Source organism: Electrophorus electricus, chromosome 2 (genome assembly GCF_041902795.1).
Source record: "Electrophorus electricus isolate QZ-2024a chromosome 2, ASM4190279v1, whole genome shotgun sequence".
Lineage (NCBI taxonomy): Eukaryota > Metazoa > Chordata > Actinopteri > Gymnotiformes > Gymnotidae > Electrophorus > Electrophorus electricus.
Window position 1 is genome coordinate 40,754,235 of NC_137498.1, and position 13,600 is coordinate 40,767,834.

The window sequence follows — 13,600 nt, forward strand, 5'->3', positions numbered from 1 at the left end:
CATTCTTTTGATGCTTATCCAGCTCACGAACTCTGGAGATTAGATAGTTAAAAAACCCTCAATCTAAAAAGCTATACCTGCACTCCATTTCATAGATATAGTATGGCACTGATGGAATAGGGAGAGGTTGTGCACAGACTTGTGAACAAGTTGGAAAATCAAGCTTGTGCCAGTCCTAGTAAAAAAAAACAAACAAACCCCAAAACCTCCATCCTTTTCCACAGAGACACCTTCAAAACTCTTCCTCAGCTTTGCCCTCTGTTTCTGCTACAATCAATAACACGGCACTCTCAAGAGCTTTCCCCCTTGTTATTTATGCCTCCATATCCACACCATCTATTTGTCTGTTTTACTTCATATTTCACTGTATCATCATCAGCTGAAATGCCCTTCAGCAGATGCCTCTGATGGGTCCTGTGAAAAAGAAGGCAGCAGGAAGCAACATGCTGTTCCAGCTCTGAATCTACGGAGCCGTTCCTGCGGTACCGATCAGCCTTCAGAGGATCATAATGTACAGCCTCGTGCACTTCCATCACAGCCGTGCCTTGATTCAAAAGGCTCCCGGCCATTGTGCATTAGAGGTGTTCTTCTTTTATGTGGGTCAGATGACAGCAAGCATGCAAGGGACTAAGAGAAACTGAGAAGAGAGTTTGATAAAAAAAAAAAAAAACCCAGCCACTCCCTTTAAAAGGAAGAACAGCAAGTATAGCAGAAGGTTGAGCCTGGGGGGAATGCATTTTAAACGTCGGGTACAATGAATCTGCCCGAACTACAATAATGACTTCAGGAGCTCATAAACATTCAAGAGCAACAAGAAAATACACCATGGGACTAAGTAGACTACAGCACCAATAAAGCTTTAGGCTCAAAAGTTCAATCTCTTTAAGCTCCTATAATGTAACTATTTTCTCATTGTTATGGTGAGCCTGGTCACTGCTCTTCTGAAGCGACCTCTGTTGAGTTCTGCAGCAAACCCTGTAAGAACCTTCCCACATTCACCAACTCACAGATCACATGACCTTCTCGAGCCAATGACCACAAAGCCTCAGGCCCCCGCCCACCCAGTTGGCCGCAACACCAGCACGTGCGAGGCGGCGCCTTCCTGCAAGGTCGCCGCGTCCGCGCACCCCTTTCATTCGCTCCATGTGAGACCTCTGTGAGCATGAGAGAAGCTTCTGGAATGCCCCAATGCTGCTTCCACTGTCATTAGAGCAGTGGTTCATCAGCACGAACCCACTCCACCTTCATCACACTAGCAGCTGGTCAACACAACCCAGGTTACCTGGCTCACCCACGGGGAGGAAGAGGAGTGAGCGTCACAGCATCCTCATCCTCCATGCCTGGCAGCTCTGCCCCGATTCTTCCTCTCACTCTGTCTGTTCTATCATTTTTTCCTCTCCTCCATCCCTTTCTACTCTCTCCCACTCTGCCTGTTTTTTTGCATGTATGCAGTTGCTGGCACCATGTATTTTATGTGTATGCATTTACAGTGATGAGGAGTTACTTCACTGTTATCTATTGGCCTTTACCCACAGTGCTAAGTGAAGGGGTTATATTTCACCATCGTGTTAGCATACATAAATGAAATTATTTATGTGCATTTTTGCAAACAAGGCCATTCAAAGTCTGGCTGGAGGTTTTTTTATCCTTTGTAATAGACTCGAACTTTTTACTATAGCCCCTGCGCACAGGCCTCTGATTCAACAAAATGTGATTTGTTATGTTGTTTGTCAATGTCTCTCTTTTACCTTGTCTTGCCCTTTTTAACAATTATTCATTTGTTTATTTTCTTGCTTATTTTTCTATAAGACCTGGAAATACTAGTTGGTCCCCCTAATTCTGTTGTGTCCTATTCTCTGGAGTGAGAGCAGTGTGGAAATGAAAGAGTGCTTTCAAACAATAAAATAAGCGTTCCAGAGATGACAGAATCATAAGAGATGCACCATAAACATGAAGAATGTGGGTGCCAGAAATAGCAGAGAGGGACCAACTCCACTGGCAGACAGCCACCCAGATTAAGAGTGGTTTTATGGATGTGGTGCACGTCGCATTTACATTATTACAGCTAACCTCAGTGAGTGGAGTGTGTGTGTGTGTGTGTGTGTGTGTGTGTGTGTGTGTGTGTGTGTGTGTGGTGGGGGGATTCTGATGAAAGAAGTCTTTGGTCAGGGAATTGGGAAATGCCATGGACAGATAGCAGTAAAGAAGGGCAAATACAGAGTTGGTGTTCAAAGTCAACTTGCATTAGATACCTTAATATATTTTTTCTTTCTGTGACTTATCTTATATGACTTATATTCTTTTCTTATATGACTTATCTCTGAGTAAAACTGGATCTTCAGTGGCACTTGAAAGGTCTTGAAAGCATGACATGATATTGCTGGATAATATAATTTTTCCCCACCCGTTTGTCAATGGTTATGTAGTCTAGATGAAGTAATATGACATTCAAATTATATCATACTTATTAAATTTAAACAATTTGATACTAATTAATCAGGGACAATACCATTAGGAATATATACTAACAATATAGAAAACTGACTTCAGTTTATCATGAAAAATTAAGGTCAAAACATAAAGGTTCCTAGAAGCCTGTGAAACAAAAAAAAACTAAAAATGTATTAGCCAGTAAGTAGAAAAGATCACAACTTGTAAGGTTTGGCTACATTTTGCCACTTGTAGGGTTTGGCTGATTTGACTACATTCATTCTAGTGTTGCCAATTATTTAGTTACAGTATTATTCTAACAGGCTGGAATATAACCGATTTGCTTTGTGTAGAGAACAAAGTGAAGTAATTATCCTGTTTATTAAGAAACAGCATAGGCCTTCAGTAGTCTATTTGAAGATGTTTTTCCTTATTTTCTTAGCGCTCTGATTGTGTAATTAGCTGAAAATGTTGAATGAAAAGGACCCAGCTGAGCTTGGTTCCACAGCCCCGCCAACACTGAAATAGTTAAACACAGTGAAGCAGAGTTCCTTAGCCCAGAGAGGTTAAGCCGGATTTAGCTGAACAGACGCTCTAACCAGCAGGTGTGTTATTAAGCTGCGCCTGGTCATATTTCACACTCCAGTTCAGCCGGGCCGTGAGGACGGCCAGCCTCCGGCTACCAGTCCACAGCACGAGTGCTTGCTGCATCTCCATCACTCTGCTATTGTCTCTCTGCAAAATGTCAAATGCCTGTCGGAGTCTCTTTGGCCGAGCTCTCCACGCGTCTTGCTACGGCTTGCACGCCTTCATGTCCCCTCGCCTCCGACTGATAAGTCTGCCCATATGCAGCAAGCACTGCATTCTGGTAGTGGGCTTTGGGGGGGGGGGGGGGGGGGGCGAGGGAGAATGGGTGCTGATGCGATTTCGAATCCAGAAATTTAGCAGCAAATGAAGTTTGGTGTCAAATTGAGCAAGTCTGCGTAGAAAATGCGTGCCACGCAGAGCACTTAAAAGGACTGGGATGGCGTAGAGCAGGCTGCAGCTCTACAGAAAGCTCTCCCCAGTATTGTCATGGAGGAGTGGGTGGGAGGAGGGCTTCAAATCAGACAACTGCTTTATTTGTGTGCCTGTCTTTCTTTTCCTCCTCCATATAAACAAACTATGAGGTGCGGTTTATGCCATTATTTGCTCACACCAAGTAAAAAATACCACTAGACAACATGCTTGTTTTCTTTGTGGTACAAAGTTGAGGAGGCACAGGATTATGGCTTCCCAGGTGGTTTCTGTGTCCGCATAGTTCCATGCTGTGCATCTGGCAACCCCAAACAGGCAATTGTGCTGCCCAGCTGTGACCTGGCAACCTATGCAACCAATCGCAGTGGCCCGCTGTGACCTGGCAACCTGTGCAACCAATCGCAGTGGCCCGCTGTGACCTGGCAACCTGTGCAACCAATCACAGTGGCCCGCTGTGACCTGGCAACCAGCAGGGCCAATCATGCCATCCTGCTGTGACCCTGGCAACATGGGATACTTTTTTCCGCATCTCTTGGCTGTATGACTATTAGCCAGCAGACATTTGTCAATTCAGTCATTTCCTCTCGCCCGTGGAGGGCAAGGAACTGTTCATTATTGTGAAAGATTTTATATTTTTCTGGCAGCTTTTTGGAAACTGAAATGATATGATTTAAACCTCTGACACACCTGTAACCATTGTTATTTTCTCACACTACCTATTGGAAATCAGTTCTTCAATGGATTTGGCTAAATATGATCTTTTTAACAGGCACAAAATGACACCAAATATATTTTGCCTGATTATGGACTATCAGCAGCCCATTATTATGGGCACTTCAGTATTTTTCACATTGATGGGTCTTACACTGCTCCCCCTTTCATGTATCAGGACAAGCCATTGCATATCCCGACCACTAGACTCCTTATTCACTACACCTGCCGTGAGAAATGCACATTAGTACACACTAAGAGCTCGGGGGCGGGGCTCTCTGAGGTAGGACATCGTCGAGAAACGCAACCGTGTCAGTTCCATCAAGACCAGTCCTGGACACCACACAGTCCTGTAAATAACACTTCGTCTGTAATCCCCCGCACACACACCCCCTCTGGCAATAGCAATGCGTTAATACTTGGAGAGTCTTGGGCTGGTAAGAAGATGCACACTTATTCATGACTAAGAGGGGACTAAACCGCCACTGAGAGACCATTATCTCTGTCATACTGCCCTGTAGTCACTACAGTAAAATGCTATTTTTGTTTGCATTTGAAGATACAGGGCTGACCGACGAAGAGGGTCTTCGCTGTAGTTTTGATAAGTGCATTCGCCTGGTAGCCCTGAGAATATTTTAAGCCATTTTAATTGTAGGGCACCGCATCTAGGGCTCTATTATGGGTGCAAGCCAGAATTCGCTGTAGCCTGGGGCTTGAGGTCTATGCCTGTGCATCGGATGTAGCCAAAAGATTCACATGCTGATTCAGTTCCATTTAGCTGGTGTGCGTCATATATTTTAGGGATGTGGAAAGGGAGAGATGTGTAGCATGTGGAGGCACCAACGTACCTCAGCTCTGTTTTAGTGGGTAGGGAGTTCCATGGGCTGTGAGCTAACGGGGCTGTAAATGGCAGCACCTGAAGCTCTCTTACTGCGCACCTGAGATATCCTTCCACTGGCATCAGCCTTGAAACTCTTTCCCAAAGTGAGTGTGGGTGTCCAGATAGGCAGCGCACTGTGCTGTGATCCCGTTCTGAAAAGATGAAGAAGTATTGCATCTGCTTCAAACAGGCATTCATGGAGAGGGAAAGAGAGAGACAGTCTGAGGATGACAGAGAGACAGAATGACAGAGAAGGAGACAGATAGGGAATTCGGGTTCTTTGTCATAACAGAATTCTTAATTTACCTAATTGCAAAGGTTGTAATGTTGTGTAATGTTCATGTTATAATACTGCTTTGGCATTACTGTTACTTCAATTGGTCATGCCAATAAAGCTTACTGAGCTGAACTGAACTGAACTGAACTGAACTGAACTGAACTGAATTACAGGGAGACAGACAAAGAATTACATGGAATGACAGAGAGCGAAAGAATGACAGAGAGAGAGAGACAGATGGGGAATGTCAGTGAAAGACAGTGAGAAAGAGAGAGAGAGAGAGAGAGAGAGAGAGAGAGAGAGAGAGAGAGAGAGAATGACAGAGGGCGATAGATAGGGAATGTTAGTGAAAGACAGAGACAGAGAATGACATGGAAAGACAAACGGAGTGGGCAAAGAAAAAAGAAAAATGGTAACACTGTTACTGTGCTAGCATCACACTAAATCAACCACTTTTAATGAGCCAGCTTTCTTATTAGGTGATGTCATGAATGAATCATCTCAGGCCAGACAGGCTAATGGAGGAGATGGGGGGCTGAGTGACTGATCTGGGACTGAGCCCTGTCTCAATCTACTGCTACACTGCCCATTGGGAGAAAGTAAACAAGCCACTCTAGTGGCTGAAATCTGCCCTACACAGAACACTGGTGCAATAGTTCAGTGCCTTTAATTTGAGTCCTATGACCTGCTGCTAATACAGCGGGAAGAACAGCGATAGCTGTGCTGCTGTGAGTGTTATGGTATATAATCTATGTATTTGGAATGATGTTCTGAACATGGGGTACGCATACACACACACACAGAGAGAGAGAGAGAGAGAGAGAGAGAGAGAGAGAGAGAGAGAGAGAGAGAGAGAGAGAGAGAGAGAGAGAGAGAGAGAGAGAGAGAGAGAGAGAGAGAGAGAGAGAGAGAGAGAGGAGACATGGACAAGCTTCTATAGTTACCTGTCTTCAGTAAAGCACTTCACCTAAAGTGCTCCACTCTTACAGAATTATAGTCCATAGTCCAGAATTCCTAATCAGCTTTGCACCAAAATATGAACAGGGTTTATGGATCAAGGGTCCAGAGTGAGTTCCACACAGTGCACTTTGCTCTCTCTCATGTGTCTCATTGTCCTGAGCGAAGCACTGTAATCATTAGCTTGTGGTTATTTGATGTCATGTCCGACTTTTTATGGCTTTTGTAACGGCAGCATGTAACTAAAGGCTGAGTATTGGTAGGTCTCCCCTGATGCAATAAATATTACAAATGCCCATCACGAACACACAGTATATGGTGCAGCACACTATGGGAAACTGAGGACTAAGAATGAAGCTTGTTATGCCTGTATTATGCAGTGTGATAGTTCGTTGCCATCATTTTCCTGTTAGTGGCTGTAAAGCCATGATTTTTCACTGTTTTGTAGCCATGTCCAAGACAAACAGTGATACTGCTGAGGAGTTGGGGAAAGAGGGGAAAATATTTTAAGGTGAGTCACTCGGTTTATGCCTTGCTGGTTTCTTCCTCGGCATGTGCTGGGTCTCAATCCAGTCGTGTCCAGTCCAGACGTCACTGACGTCATCAAACCTAATAGCTCTCAGTGGAGTCTGGAGCTCAAATTATCATGATTGCAGCTGCAAATGCTTGTTTGTTTGTTTGTTTGTTTGTGTTTTTGATGTAAAAATAGTTCACATAGCCAGACACATGCATATATTCCAGATTGTGATGGGAGTAAATAGAGAAAGATTGAAAAAAAGAAATGGGAGGATGAAGTGAATGAAGGGAACTAGCCAGGGAGATAGAAAACACTGTGTTCCCTCCACAGGGGTAACAGGAGGCAAGGATCGGTGTCAGCCCATCAGCTGAAGATGTATTATTGAAGATGTATTTAGAGCCACATGCTCACACACTCTCTCTCTCTCTCTCTCTCTCGCTCTCTCTCTCTCTCTCTCTCTCGCTCTCTCTCTCTCTCTCTCTCTCTCTCTCTCTCGCTCTCGCTCTCTCTCCATCTCTTAGTGGGATTACCAAGCATATCTTCTCTGTGCTGTGTATGTTCACAACGTACAGGATTAGTGTGCTTTGTGAGCGGTCGAAGGAGATTGTGGTAAATGAAGACGTGTGGGAGTGTGTGGGAGAGAGAAACAGAACAGGATTCCAAATGTAGTTTAGCCTAACACCCGCACACCCGAACTGCTTAATGACCCCAGCTAGATTGAAAGATCCCATTGATTGGCAGACGGTGATGGAAGAGGGAAAAGTGGCAGCAAGCGACAGAGAGGAAGAATCTTGTGCAAAAGTCATTTTTGCACATGTGAGAGTGGGAGAAAGAGAAATTACTTCACATACTATGCGTCCACTTTCATAATTAAGATCATTATTACCATGAATTCTAGATAAAGCTCAGTAATTGCAAGCTATTGAAAGCCAGCATGGTTCCATTTGGAGAGCAGAGCAAAAAGCCTGCGTGTAGCAGCCATAGAAAAGAAGGAAGGGCGAGATAAATGTGGCTGGTTAGGATTGCAAATTCAAAGTGGGTTGTCAAACGAAGAGGGACAGAGCACAAGCCCTCCCCTTTATCTCGCTGGCTCGCTCTCTCTCTCTCTCTCTCTGTCTCTCTCAAAACCCGGCACGTTCTGTATCTCTCTCAGTATCCCTGCTGCAGCCCACGAAAATACCGCTACGAGCTGGTGCTTTAAACATTTTTATGCTGTTTCTTTTACCTGGAGGCTTTATGGATTAGTTACATCACGAGTATTTTCTGCATCAACCTGTATCCGCATACAGTTCATATGACGATGCATCACAAGGAGGGATAGCTTGAGTGGATAATACTGTACTGCGGTGATCGTAAGCAAAATGTGACGTTAATTTGATTGAATTGAACCCATTGGCAGTGATGTTCAGGACAGCTATGAGTATGTGGTTACGCGCTTACGAGGCAAAATGGATGTAAAGGTCTTATATTAAATCCAAACCAAATTAAGGCGGCTGTAGCGTCTGTATATTTTATTCCACTTTGACGTTATTGCTCGGGGGATTGTTCTTTATCCTCGTGCACTTCCCTTACTTTGGCGAATTCCTTTTGTTTCATAAGACTTGAGTTTATGTGTGACATTTTAGACGACTCAAATATCGCCTTTAGCGCATTTAATCCCTCTGAGCGTTTTAACATCAGAACGATGGCATGTGGTGGTAATACAGATTATTAGGACTGAAGTTTAAATAAAACACCATTGGACTATTTGGTCTTCTTTAACTGATATTACCGCCAAAATCCAATTAACGGACCGTGGCCTGCGCGTGTTTTAATCGACCTTATTAGTCTTTGCTAAATTTCTTCCTATTCCTCTGTGCGTAAATCAATTACATCAATTAGATGCTGAGAGAAATCCTCCCTTATATAAAACCAAATCCCTGCAGCGTTGTTTATTATGCCATATTAGCACTGTAGTTGAACAAACAATCAGCAGACTACACATGTGCAGGAGCTCCGACACTTTACAGGAGACGCACAAAGATGTTAAAAGTGTAGGTTGGTTAACAGTGCGACTTCCACCCGACACTTCCCCTCCTTGGACAAACTTGGCGTAAGAGGCGCTTCAGAACATTGCACGGATTGCATTTTGACGTTAAGTCATTAACTGCGTATTTCGTGTGGTATACAAGGGAAAAAGAAGATTCTGCGTGGGCACCCGTCAGCGGGCATCTGCGCGCGAGTGCGCGCTAATCGATCCATTTAAAGCTTTCTTCCAACCATGGCGGGATACAGCCACGATCAGCTCGGCGGTCGGCGCTATGTGGCCACATACACGTTTATTGTGGCGTCTCTGACTCTGCTCCTTTCCTGGCCCTGCCCAGCTCTAGGCAAAAAGAAGCTTTACATTGGCGCCTTGTTTCCTATGAGCGGTGGATGGCCCGGCGGACAAGCGTGCTTGCCATCTGCGCAAATGGCCTTAGATCTGGTCAACAAGAGGACGGACATTCTCCCAGACTACGAGCTTGAACTCATCTACTACGATAGTAAGGTAAGTGACTACCAAAATCAGCGGATTGCCAGTATCCACAGGTTTGGTCAAAAATAAACAATATCTGTAAGTAAACACGTGAGATGCCTTGTTTACTTGTTGATTGATATTCATTTATTCTAGAATGTTTGAATGCCTGTATTTGTAACTTTTAAGACATGGCGTTCAGTGCATTGTGCTCGCAGGAGATGTTTTGTGTAAATTGGCAATTTATCGCAACATGTCATTAGTTAGCCGATTGGTCCTCTAGTCTACAAGGACTGGAGTAATAAAAATTGTTCCTGGTGATTGATACAGTTAATTTTTAAATTGCATTGGACATTCATTAATGCTAAATTAGTAATGAGAGTTTCTTAATTATGATTCTGTATGAATTTCCCACTTGATCGTGTGTATTTGAATGAATTTTAATATCTTTTTTGATTTCTGACTGAGTCTTCTGGGGAAAAAACTACACTTTATAATGGATTAATGGCTTTTAAACAGTTTTCACTGTCAATATTTCTTGTTTTGCACAACTCTTTCTGTTCCTCTCACTCTGTCTTTCTCTCTTTCTCCATCTTTCCCACCTGCTTCTCTCCTCCTCCACACTGGAGGTGCCAACCTCACACACACACACACACACACACACACACACACACACACACACACACACACACACAAAAAAAAAAAAAAATCACACACACTGCAAGCAGTGAGAGTTTCAGAAGGAGAGACTCACAGAGACACACACAGGCTGCAAACAGTTAAATCATTCTGACTGGTTGGTATTGCTAAGAGCTTTACTGTGATTGGTCGAAACAGCTCTGCATTGGAACTCCACTTCAAAGGCACGAAGAAGGAGAGGGGATACTGGGGGTGGTGGTTGGCATGACAACAGTTACCTAGGCAACTGCAGTTCAAACAAACACATAACTCCATAGATCCCTGCCACAAAAGAAGAGAGGGAAAGATCATGTCCTTTCATAGCTGCTGCAAAAACAGAAAGTTGACTCCATAGACAAAGTGACTGGGTAACTATTAGCGTCAAACACCAGCACAAGGCATACAAAGGGCAATTCAGATGAGCAATCCACTGTGACCACTGAATACATTTCAGTGCAGTGCAGCATAAGACGCGGCTGCAGTAACAGACAGGGCAGTGGACCCCCGTAGAGCCCACATATGCAGGCATTGCTGCTGATTCACAATTCAGCACCATGGACAGCAGAACGGCAGCACGGGCAGGCTAGTTGGGGTGTGATCGTCAGAGTGCTAGGCAGGTAGCAAATGTATATCAGGTGTGGCCTTGTGTACTGAATCCCACTGTCACTACTCCATACAGAGGGTGCCACACATATTGACATGTGCTGCCATCCCTCCAAGTCCAGGATTGTATCCGTGAGCCTTCCAGTCTGCATATGCTGCCAAACCATTAGAGAGTCTCTCTCCTCTGTGTGCATACTGATTTAGATGGTGGAGGGTAGTTTAATTGTCCTAAAGTACTTTTAAGCATGCCTCTATGAGTTTGGAAAATAGAGCAATAGCAGTTGTCGTGGTTTCCATGACCAAGACCTCGCCTCCACTTACACTAACCAGACACTTTATTACATGTGCATTTTATAAGTGCATAATTACAGACTATATGCTGCCTGTTAGCATGGACAGTTCACTAGCTTCACGGCTCTCTGTCCATCACCTGTGTAGTTTCGACCACAGAGCCACTGCAGACCAGCCTTTCATCACACTGACACAGTAGTAGTCTGGTCACAAGTGTTGAGCTTGTGCAAGTTCATCACGCCCATCAATGTTTCTGGAGTTTTTATATGCATCAATATCACATGCTGGTTCAGAAACCGATTAAATTTTGATTATCTTTGAGATTTTATTATTAAAGATTTTATTTATTATTTTATTTATTATTAAGATTTTAAAACGGGTTTAAAAGATTATTATTTCTTTCAAAGTATTTTTTCCTGTCACAACAGTAGCTCCACAATAGTGCAGTATAAATAGATAATAGTAACTCTGTGTTTGCTCATCTGTTTCTTTTCATTTAGGAACAATATAATTTTGTATTTACATTCATGTAAAGGTGAGCAGCAAGGAGGCGGATGCGTGTGCGGAGAAGAGTGAGATTTATTATGGGCAAATCCAAAATCAGAGTCATTGTAGCAGTCCAGGGTCATAGAGCCAACACGTAGAATATGGGGAAACATGAGCAAAACAAGACAAGGGCTAGGATAAACAAAAGCTAGGAAACACAAGGCAAAATTCCACGAAGACAGACAAGGGAATCGGGCTATATCAAAGACTAGGAAAAACTCGGGGCTAAGAAACATGAAGTCTAGGATACACGGAGTACAAAATTGCAGGTATACAGAGACAGGCTTTCAAAAACATTCACTAAACACATAAACACACACATTCAAATAAACACAACCATTCAAATAAACAATGAACAGGTAAGACCAGGACCACAAGGCAGGGTTTAAATACATGAATTAAATGAGGGACAGGTGTGGAAAATCAAACTAGGGGCGGAGAAATGAAACTATGGCATGGAACTAAAATGCACAATACAGGGAAAACATGGAACACAGAAACTGGGAAGGACTAATCGTGACAATTCAGTAGATATTATTGATATGAGGTTGATATTATCCAGACTTGAGGTTGATATGAGGTTGATATCATACAACAGACTTGATGCTTAGCATACAAAACATAATCACAACTTAAATTGTGATCACAGTATTGGGTCAGAAATATTGCAATTAGGCTACGTTCACACAGAAGGTATAAGTGGACCAAATCAGATTTCCTGAGCAAATTAGATTTTATTGTTAGGCTTTTCCCAATAACTTTTTAATGTGACCTATAGCCAACATTAGTCTGAACAGATCACACCATTTAGACTGATGCTGACTATGTGTTAAAGAACATTATGCTCCACATGGTATGTTTATTCAGAGGTAATCAATCAAAATGGAGCCAGCAGTAACACTAGTCTAACATTAATAATGATGTTAAACTGTGGTTGGAGGCCAGCTGCAACTTCAGAACAAATTATCATGACCTTCATGAGGAAGACCAAGATTTTAAATGACAGGTCTCTGTGGGACATCGCAGCTAATTTATTTCAATGTTTATGAGGTGTGTTACCTCAATTTCCCTCCACAGAGATCTTCCCTCACTGTTGTCATTCTTTTTTTTTTTTTTTCTGGCAGTATGAAATTATAGTGAAGATACAGCTAGACTGATGTAAAATCGCATGAATTCCCTTCTGGATGTTCAGACTGATTCTGAACATCCAGGACTGAAAATATCAGATTCAGTATTTTTGCCATTCACACTGCCACACAGATAACAGATAACATACACATCATATATGACAAAAAAGCCTGGATTTAGGCCACGTTTATCTACTGTGGGAACGCAGACATAAATATTTCCCCAAAATTGTTCAGGCCTAGTCCTGGCTTTCTGTATTTTCAAAGAATGTCACATCAGTGTTATCAGTATCATATATGCCCTTTTTCGGACAAATCTGCAACAGCAGGCAGAGAGAATAGTGATCATCTTAAACAAAGGAGGTTATACAGGTATGCAATGGAATTATTTGTGCTACGATGTATGGTCTTGTTAAAAATGAAGGACTAGCTATACCCTATGACTGTGATGTCACTGTGGGGTCATATCGATGTCACTGTGGTGTCACTTGGTACTGGAAGGTGTATCATGACAGATAGCATGTTGCGAAAGAGAGGCCACAACAACATGATAATAATTTCTTTGTAAAAATAAATCAAATTTTGGAGAAATGTGTGTTTCAGTGTATCAATAATTACCATTCTTTTGTACCATAAAGTCAGGTGAAGGACACTCAAAGACACTAAATGCATTTAAATTGCAAAATACTTTAGATAATTATGTTTATGCTTATAAATAAATGTATTTATTTATTTATTTATTGTACATTGTTGTATTGTTAGAAAACACATCAGTGAACACTTAATACGTCTCTATGACCTTGTCAAAGACACCCAAACAGTAGTAATAAAAACGATTACAGCCATTGGTTCGATCCTGTATAGCTAATCCCCCAGATTGGTCAGAGTAATTGCACAGCACATTGCAAACATGTAATACTGTGACATCATATTGCAGACATGAATGCTGCCTCAATAAGATACAAATGATGCAATACAGTACAATTTTAACATTGATGCATTCTGATTTTGTAGCTGTGTAGGTTAATGCCAAGTTAAGTCAGTTCACCTTTCATTTACCACATATGGG

The 13,600-nt window shown here is 42.6% G+C and overlaps 1 protein-coding gene across 8 annotated transcripts in view; it reads left to right on the forward strand.

Moving 5' to 3' along the window:
* gabbr1b (gamma-aminobutyric acid (GABA) B receptor, 1b) overlaps nt 1-13,600 on the forward strand; it is a 69,265-nt gene that overhangs the window by 28,571 nt on the left and 27,094 nt on the right. For 7 of the 8 annotated variants that reach the window (XM_081703615.1, XM_081703627.1, XM_081703625.1 and 4 more), the window contains one exon: nt 9,153-9,319. In XM_081703615.1, the coding sequence (XP_081559741.1) occupies nt 9,153-9,319 (167 nt within the window). Of the gene's footprint in view, nt 1-7,398; nt 9,320-13,600 lie in introns of those variants that run through there. The other variant, XM_027019743.3, reaches the window with a different exon arrangement.